The 9779-nt window shown below is 44.2% G+C and overlaps 1 protein-coding gene across 1 annotated transcript; it reads right to left on the reverse strand.

Moving 5' to 3' along the window:
* Positions 1 to 715: 715 nt before the first annotated feature.
* On the reverse strand, positions 716 to 1334 carry LOC119004169 (peptidyl-prolyl cis-trans isomerase NIMA-interacting 4-like). The gene is made up of 2 exons (XM_037070898.1): positions 1274 to 1334; positions 716 to 1029 (listed from the first exon to the last, which is right to left on the reverse strand). The coding sequence occupies exons 1-2, from the start codon at positions 1332 to 1334 to the stop codon at positions 716 to 718; spliced, it is 375 nt and encodes a 124-aa protein (XP_036926793.1).
* Positions 1335 to 9779: the final 8445 nt, after the last annotated feature.

Below are 9779 nucleotides of genomic sequence, written 5' to 3' on the forward strand. Positions count from 1 at the left end.
TGTTTTGCCAGAGAAGCCAGCCTTGAAATATCCATATAACACATAGTCAACTCAAGACCAGTCCTTGTGCTTCTCCCCTTCCTTAGGGGGATTTCTCAGACCCTGCAAAGCAGAAGGGGAATTGAGAGGAGTCGATGCCCTTCCCACTGGGAGGTCAGTTCAAAGTCTTATCATGGCCAGCCTTGAAAATACGGCCAAGAAGCGGGATTCTTTTTATTTACAGCTGGACAGCTGTGGCCTCAAGAATAAATGTTTATTTGCCAGCAATCTCTAATGAGGACCAAAGCTCAGGTATCTTTAGTTTCATGGGTCTTCTACTCAGCCTTGAAGATAAATGCTAAAAGGCCTCAATTCACAAAAGTTACCGACTTCAAACTAAACTTGCCCTTGGGACATTGCTGTTGTTAAGGAAGAAATGCCTCAAGGTAGAAAAGCCCATCAGACAAACTAGAGAAGCAAAAAGGAGATTTCAAACTGTCCCTACTGCCACTTAGGAACCATTTCTTCTCTTATTCGCCTTTTCAAGAATTTCAGGATACTGACCTTCATTCTTTTAAGTAGCCTGGCAAGAGATTCTTTGCAAACACAAACAACAGAGAAATATTGTTATTACTATAAACAAGCACTTCGCTGACTTTGGTCAAAATGGGTTTTTTTCAGTGTTCCATGCAACTTTATTTTCTCCCTTCCACCATAATAATAAGATATCCAAATTTCATTTTAACTGGACAGTTTGCAACACAGGCTTGTTCAGCACACTTATAAACAAAGCAAATCCTGCCTCTTGAAATGGTCCCACCATGGACCCTCTGGTCATCCAACCCAAGTCATCCCCTTGCCTGGCTTTACCATCACTGTATTGTGTGACCACTTCATTGAATCTCATTCCAGACTTTAACTTTTCCAAGGCTCTCATGATTTTTCCATGTTTTTCACATAGAATGTGTCTGACCTTTACTGCATTGCCACCATGTTTGGGACCCTGAGGCTTCTTGTCAGAACTGTCACTCCCCACCCTGGCCAGTGTAGCTCAGTGGGTTGGTCATCACCCTGCAAACTGGAAGGTCTAGGGTTCAATTCCCGGACTGGGCACATGCCTGTGTTGTGGGTTTGGTCCCTGGTCTGGGTTCAGTCCCCAGCTGGGGCACATGCAAGGGGCAACCGATTGATGTTTCTCTCTCACACTGATGTTTTTCTCCCTTATTTTCTCCCTCTCTTCCCCTCTCTCTAGAATCAATAAAAGAAAGGAAATATTTTTTCAGAAAACTGTCACTGCCAGATGCTACTCCTCCTTTCCCCCCTTTCCCAGGCCCACTTCTTCCTCTGGGTGGCATCTTTGAAACTTGACACTGAGCTCTGAACTATCTGGTCGAAATAGTTCAGAGATCTAGTTTTTTTTCTAGGTTTTAAATGCTGATACAAACAATAAGAAACAGGGGCTTTGTTTTCCGTCTTGGTATAATTTCAGTAGGAGTTTTATGTCTACTTTTCTGTGGAATGTAGTTCTTCTTATGCAGCATGATATTTTTTGAGGCAGAGATTAAATAAGCATCTCCCGAGATGGACAGTCATAAATTGTGGCAGCCATCCCATGGCTGGGGAGAGCCCGAGGTCACCTAAGAGGAATCAGCATAACCCTGAAAATCATATCAAGGGTCTCTTCTTATATAACTAAGAATCATATATAGGTAAACCATATATACCTGGAAGTTATACAGAGCAAGAAAGCATCTGCTGCCCAGAGGGAAGACGACAGTAAAAACACCTGTAGCCAGTCAGACACAGGGTTCTGAACAACAAACACCAAAGTGCATGGTCAGCAGTTCTCTGGGGACACAGTGGGCTCACTTCCATGTGTCAAAACAACATACAAAATGACAAGCACTACGCATGCTTCAGAATGGCCCTCAAAAGGAAAGGCAGGGAAGGCTGGGAGAAGATTCGAACTCAGGCCAGGAAAGGTGCAAAGTCAGGTTGATAACCGCATAGCATCTGGTGCTGACTTCTCCAAGACCCGCCACCAGCATAGCCGCCATGGTCGGGAACCACGGGTGAACACAGACGTGTGCACTGAAGCACCTTGGCTGAGCGCGGCACTGAATGAGGAGCGTGGCGGTCCTCTTTCAAGCAACCCCTGAAACCTGTGCAGGAACTAGACCAGCCAGGGAAACCACAGGGGTGGATCAAACCATACTAAACGCGTCTTCAACAGCGACGCCATGTAGCAGCAACGAGCAACTGCAGGAGTGATCGATCAGGCTTTTGTCCTGCTCAGCCTCTCTTCCCCTTTTAAAATAACACCTGGGATCATTTATCCTGTGCCCCATTCTCACAATTGTTATGTGTGTAAACATGTGAATGGCTTTTAGCTATATTGATTTATGGGTTATTTAGACTGAATTTCTGGCCTCTCAGTAAGTCAGGGGTACTCTGAAATGGCACCGTTTTTAGAGAGGGTCTCACAGCAGTCTCTCTTGTACAGCCACCAGCAACAGGATATGCACCACTGGAAAAATACCTAATTGGTGGCAAAAGACCCAATGTCCACTGGATCCCACTGGCTGCAAGAATCATATGAGACCCCGTCTCTTCTGTCAGTGACCACCCACATGGCCTGAGGTGGTAAGAAACCAAGATCTCTAAGTCTGCCCTTTGGCTAGAGGTCTTGTCTTTAATTCCAAGGGGTCTCAGGAGGACTGCAGATGCCATTGCCACTTGTCTTACTTGTACTAAGTGAGTCTGCACTTCCTATGCAAAGAGAGAGAAGCTAGTAGCTCCTGGTTCACCTGGGTTCTGGGGAATCAGGTTTCAATAAGGCAAGCATGAAGATAAATGTCACATGCCTTTCTTCCCAAAAGTGACAGAAAGTGACCTAACGAGAGACCAAGTAGGCTGGGCTAACCTTTGGTATTTTTATACTTCTTAGTCACACAGGGCAGCCACAACTTAATGACAAGGTTTACATGAGGAGAAGGAAGTGAACTTACCATGCAAATTAAATGGAAAGTTATTTGAAGGAAGATGTAGGTAACACTCTGCCATTTGCCTCCCAGCCTCCAGTCACAGACTCACAGTTTTCCACTCCATTCATCTCCATGTGTCTTGCCCCTAACTGAAATATGCAAAGCACCTGTTCACACCAGGAATATTGGCTGTTCCAGAAGACCATGAATGAATAGAAAATTATTCAGGCCTTGCCACCTGTCTTAGCCTGGATTCCCTACAAAGTTCAATTTGAGGCAGAGGGCTCATATGCTTCAAACATCATTAGGGAATATAATCCCCTAAGGATTACAGGAAGCAAGAGTCTGGGAGAAGGAGATGGAGGCAGGGAGAAAAGACAACCAGAGAAGGAAGGATGGCAGGCAATGAGCTGCTGACTTCTACTAACTGCAAATAATGGCATTCATTCAAAATATATTTCCTTTTTTTAAAGATATTTATTTATTTATTTATTTATTTATTTATTTATCTTTAGAGGGGAAGGGAAGGAGTGAGGGAGAGAAATATCAATGTATGGTTGCCTTTCGTGGGTCCCCTCCTGGGAACTGGCTTGCAACCCAGGCATGTGCCCTGACCAGGAATCGAACCACAATCCTTTGGTTTGCAGGCCTGCACTCAATCCACTGAGCTATACCAGCCAGGGGTGAAATATATTTCTTTAACATTCATTAAACCCCAAGTATTGTGCAGAAAATTATAGAGTCAAGTCCCTGTCCTCCCAGAGAAATCATGTAAACAGTATCTAAATTTTGTCTGTGCTAAGAGAAGGAAAGGGAAAAATCTACCCAACAGCTCTTGCCTCCCATTGAAGGTTGAAGGTTTGCTCCACAAGGCACCGACTCACCCACACTTCCAGCTTGTACACGTGGTGCCAGGTAGGTCTCATGGAGGCATAAACAGGGGTATCCTGATTGGGGGTAGAGGTGTAGGTGACCCTCATGCACATAGGCAAAGCACTGTTGGACCTGTGTAGTCAACTGGAGCCCATGTGACATGGCACTGGGACAAGAGAGAGATAAGACCAAGAGGATCTAAAACTCCAGCGATAGGAAGAGTTAGAAGGACAGGACGGTAGCAGCTGTCTGCAACTTGACATTGGAACACTGAGATCTACATGTCTTTGCGGCAGCCAACACAATGTAAAAGAGCCAGACTTTCCTCAAGACACAGAAGTAACAGCATGCACATACCAGTTCTGGGAAATGGAAGAGATTTCACGGCCTCCAGGGTCTTCTAAAAATGATCTATGATCTGATTCATAATCCATGTCCTCCACTATTTTGGGACCCAGCAAAATCACAACCCCATCTCCTCCCTGGGAGGCAGTCAACTGTGAAGCCTTAAAAGTTGGCAGCCCAAGTTCAAGTCCAAGGTCTGCCACCTGCTGGCCTTATGACCTCTGCAAGATTCCTAAACAGCCTCAGTTTCTTGATATGTAAAAGGGGAAATTATAATATCAATTTAAAAATTCAATGTAATGTTTAGTCCATCATCTGGCACACAATAAATTCTCCATAATAGACACTTCTGTGGTGATTATGCCACCAAATTCTGTGTGCTCCCAAGAGTGTCATGTTTGTCTGGGGACAATCAGAGCAGTATGACACTCTGAGAGGGTTCTAAAGCCCAAATATATCATTAGATGGTTCTATTTTATCAGCAAAATGGCCTGAAACAGAAATAACAGCGAGGAGTTAAATTGGCATTACATTTTTTCATCTTTACTCCAGGGCACAAGTGCCTCTTCAGATCCCCCAAGAGTGTGTCAGTTCTGGCAGGGGAGAAAGGAATCCAACTTAAAAACAACCTGGGACCCTTTCCCCACTAATCCTTTGTTTTCAGACTCAGTGTTTCACCTCGAGGAGGATGCTTGTAAATGACTACATAAGCTTTATGAAAATGGTCCCATGTCTTAAGTTTTCATAAGCAAACTGACTCTATTTCCACTCTGCTTTGCTTTCTCATGGTTTAGACTTGTTATAGCTTTTTCTTGCTAGCAGTGATCTCTATCACTTATCATTGACAAATTCATCACATCATCAACTCCCAAATGTTTACAGAATCTTGAATTTGTGCCAAACCCTGCACCAATCTTGGGAAGGTGAGTCTCAACGGAACACTTCGTGGATGAGGACATACACCACAGGATAAGCAAGCACTGAAGTTTAGGCATTTGTTCAATGGACACCACTTACCAAGTCCAAGTGCCTGCTAAAAGCTACAGACTTGGTGCCTGCCCCCAGTGAGACTAAGACCTGGAGGGAAAGCCTGGCAAGTAAACAGGTGATTATAACACAGGGAGACTGGCAGCGTGGGTATAAGAGCACACCGAGGCCTTTCTTCACATCTATTCTGGGAATCCACGTAAAGCTGCCCCACGGTTGAAGCCACTCGACTTTCCATTACCCACCACACACCTCAGTCTTCTAGGTTTGGGTATCGGTTCAGACCTTTCCTGTCACTTCCATGAGATTTTTATGTCTATCAAATAGGGCATAGTTTGTTTGGGAGGGGGGCATTTATAAGGGTTGAAAAGCATTCTTCTCTAAGATACCTTTCAAACTAGCTAAAAGCCACTAACCTGGATGACCAAAATGTTTCACAGTCCAGGGTGATGGGTTCAGAGAAAGGGGTAAGTATCTCTCACCCCATAAAAGGCCTGCCTAGCGCAATCGCAGCCCCCAAACTGCCTCTCCACCGGTAATGACAGTGGGAAAGCCCACTCTCTGCTGTGGAGATCCTCCTCCACACCAAAGCTTTATCAGTCCAAGTAAGACTCATGCAGTTCTTTCAGATGAAGGGTGTATCTCTAGATCCCAAAATGACCAAATACTACCAAAAGAATCAACAGCTCTTTTATAATTTTATAAATTCTTATCAATATATATAACATGCATATAAAAATTACACAAATCATAAAATATTATCTGAATGAGAGAATTCTGTCTAAGATGAAGGCATAGGTTGATATACTTTTTCCTCCTCATACAACAAAAAGAAGGACAACAACAAATTTAAAAACAAAAAATAATCAGAACTACCAGAAAATCAAACTGGATGGAAGTCTGACAACCAAGGAGTTAAAGGAGAAGCATTCATCCAGACTGGCAGGAGGAGTGGAAATGGGCAGCCAGGGCAGTGGGGATCCACAGCAAGGTGACCTCTGGAGGACTGGGCAGGAAAGGCAGAGGCTGACGGTTCCACATTTGTGAGCAGATAAACCAGGAGGAACAAATGGGGAGCAACACAGACCATGCAACCCAGGGTTCCAGCACAGGAGAAAAAAGCCTCAAAACCTCTGACTGTAAAAATCTGTGGCAGTTGCAGCAGCAGGAGAAACTCCCAGCCTCACAGCAGAGTTTGTTGGAGAGACCTAATGGGTCCTAAAATGTACAGAAAACCACTCACCTGGAAATCAGCAACAGAAAGGCCCAATTTGTTTGTGGGAGCAGGAGAAATGACTGAAAGCCAGCCAAGAGCAGAGCAAACAGCATTGTTCCCTCTCTGAACCCTCCCCCACATACAGTACCACAATGCAGCAACATGGGTAGCCCCACCTGGTAAATACACAAGGCTCTGCTCCTTACAACATAACAAGTGTGCTGAGACAAAGAAATATGGTCCAAATGAAAGAACAGATCAACACTCCAGAAAAACAACTAATTGACAAAGAGATAGCCAGCCTATCAGATACAGAGTTCAAAACACTGGTAATCAGGATGCTCACAGAAATGGCTGAGTATGGTCACAAAATAGTGAAAAAAGGGAAGGCTACACAAAGTGAAATAAAGAAATGTGGGGGTGGCTTCGCACAAGTCCTCCTGTGTGCACGGACGAAAGTGAATGAGTCCAAGTCATGATGTGGTCTGCTTGGAGAGGCAGAGTGGGCTGTGGCCAGTTTCTCAGGGGAGACAAAGGCCAGCAGCAGCCAGTTTCTTCCAGGAGAAAAAGGCCCCAAGTGCCTTCCTCCATAGCCTTTTACTGGGTTGTAATACACAGGAATACAGGGTGGCAAGGATCAAACAGTAGATAACATTTCAAAGATATCTGAGGGCTTCAGAGTCTGAGTCAGTGTCCGTCAGGAAGAGAGTTGCAGAAACTTTGGGAGACATACTCATTTCCTCTCACACCCTTATCATATGAATGAAAGCACTCTTAGCAGAGCGGACTTCATGGGTTTATCAGCAAGTCTTTGTGATGCCAGATTTTCCCCCTGGACATGCTCTACCAAGGCAAGGAGCTGCACCTCTCCCCAAGAGGTATTCAGGCTTAAGGGGATTAGAGCCAGGAAGTGCTTCTTCCAGAGGACATGGGGACTTGCTTTGACAAAGCCACTGGGGGAGAGTCCATTGTTCTTTGTTGCAGCCCCCCTCTCCCCGCCCCCGCCCCCAAATCCTTCCATGAAGGCCTCCCAAGTGATTGAGTCTGGCTTAGGTGGCCCCCTGCTGTGAGGGGTCTTACCCATCATTGACTTCCAAACAAGCTTTGGGGGCAGGGAAAGGAAACTGAGGCAGCATTTGCTACCAGAGACAAGTTTTGTCTCCTGCGGCTTGCATTCCAAAGGTTGTCCCTTGCCCTTAGCCACAAGGGGTACAGATACAATTCCTAAAGCCATGCAGAGCAGTCTACAACAAAGAAAAATATACAGTACCCTGTCTGGTGTGGCTCAGTGGATTGAATGCTGGCCTACAAACCAAAGGGTCATTGGTTTGATTTCCAGTCAGGGCACATGCTTGGGTTGAGGGCCAGGGCCCCAGTAGGGGGCACAAGAGAGGCAACCATACATTAAAATTTCTCTTCCTCTCTTCTCCCACCCTTCCCCTCTGTCTAAAAATAAATAAAATCTTTTAAAAAATAAAAAAAAAGAAAATATACAGGGAACCAGCAGTGAAGGAAAGGAAACCAGGACTCAAACCAACAATTTGGAGCAGAAGGAAAAAATGAACTTTCAACCAGAACAGAATGAAGAAACAAGTATTTGAAAAAATGAGGAGAGTCTTGGGAACCTTTGGGACAACTTGAAATGTTTCAGCATCCAAATCATAGGGGTGCCAGAAGAAGAAGAAAAAGAGCAAGAAATTGAAAACTTATTTGAAAAAATAATGAACTTCCCCAGTCTGGCAAAGGAAATAGACTTCAAGGAAGTCCAGGAAGCTCAGAGAGTCCCAAAGAAGTTCGACCCAAGGAAGCACACACCAAGGCACATCATAATTGCATTACCCAAGATTAAAGATAAGGAAAGAATCTTAAAAGCAGCAAGAGAAAAGAAGACAGTTACCTACAAAGGAGTTCCCATAAGACTGTCAGCTGTATTCTGAAAATTAACCTTGCAGGCAAGAAGAGGCTGGAAAGAAGAATTCCAAGTCATGAAAAGCAAGTACCTACATCCAAGATTACTCTATCCAGCAAAGCGTTCATTTAGAATGGAAGGGCAGATAAAGTGCTCCCCAGATAAGGCCAAGTTCAAGGCATTCATCACTACCAAGTCCTCATTATATGAAATGTTAGAGGGACTTATCTAAGAAAAAGAAGAACAAAACTATAGTAAACAGTAAAATGACAGTAAAATGAACAGTAAAATGACAACAAACTCACAACTATCAACAACTGAACCTAAAAAAAAAAAGAAAACAAACAGCTAGAACAGGAACTGAATCACAAAAATGGAGATTACATGGAGGGTTATCAGTGGGAACAGGGGCACGGGAGGATGAGGAAAAAGGTACAGGGAATAAGAAGCATAAATGGTAGGTAGAAAATAAACAGGGAGAGGTTAAGAAAAGTATAGGGAATGAAGAAGCCAAAGAACTTATATGTACAACACATGGACCTGTACTAAGGGAGGGGAATGCTGGTAGGAGGTACAGGGTGGAAGGAATAAAGGGGAGAATAAAATGGGACAACTATAATAGAATAGCCAATAAAATAAAATATACTTTAAAAAAAAGAATATTACATCTGAACAAATTATCTCAAAGGTACACCTCCTTCCCATGACAACTACATAAATTAAAAGCTACGGTTTAGTTTTAATATGTTCTATAGTCTATATTATTGCTAGACTTAGAGGAAATTCACTGAACCCAGACAAGCCTTTGCTGTGGTACTTTTTCTACATGAGGCCAAGGTGATGTCAGCATGTTCTTCCTTTGGCCTTAGAGTCTCAGCTCAACAGAACCGAAGTCTGCAGGCATGGATGGCACAGTGTAGACCCACAGGTGGACAGGAAGCCATTTCCCAAAGGCATTGTGGGCTGCAGAGATAACGCCTCTGCTTACCACAAAGACAGCCTTTGACTCATTATACTGAGTAGCAATTAACTGCTGACAGCTCCAGCTTCTCGATTTAACATCCCATTCAGGTGGATTTCCCCCCCAAAATTAGCGGTTTTCATCAACACCACATTCCAGAGCCTACCCCTGAAATGATCTTTTCCCCATCTTTCTCATACCTAAAAAAGTTTCAAAGAATGGCCATCAAATTCCACTTTCTCCAAAGGGCTCTGAGAGAAACATGCCTCTCCCCAGCAAGTGGTGAGGAGAGAGGGCTTTGCAAGGAGATGCGGGATGCAGAAGAGCCATCTTACTGGACACTGGGACAATCTGCTGTACCCACAAACACTTTATTTCACAATCGGCTAAAAACCAACCTCTGCTCAGCCTTTTGTACCCACTCTAGAGGCCTCTGTTGGTATGTGTCACCTGCTTTCTTATATGCCACACCATCAAAGGTGCCCTGGCACCTAATGGCCATCTAAGGCTCAGACAAAATAAATT

Source organism: Sturnira hondurensis, unplaced genomic scaffold (genome assembly GCF_014824575.4).
Source record: "Sturnira hondurensis isolate 20B ecotype Veracruz unplaced genomic scaffold, ASM1482457v3 Scaffold0019117, whole genome shotgun sequence".
Taxonomy (NCBI): Eukaryota; Metazoa; Chordata; class Mammalia; order Chiroptera; family Phyllostomidae; genus Sturnira; species Sturnira hondurensis.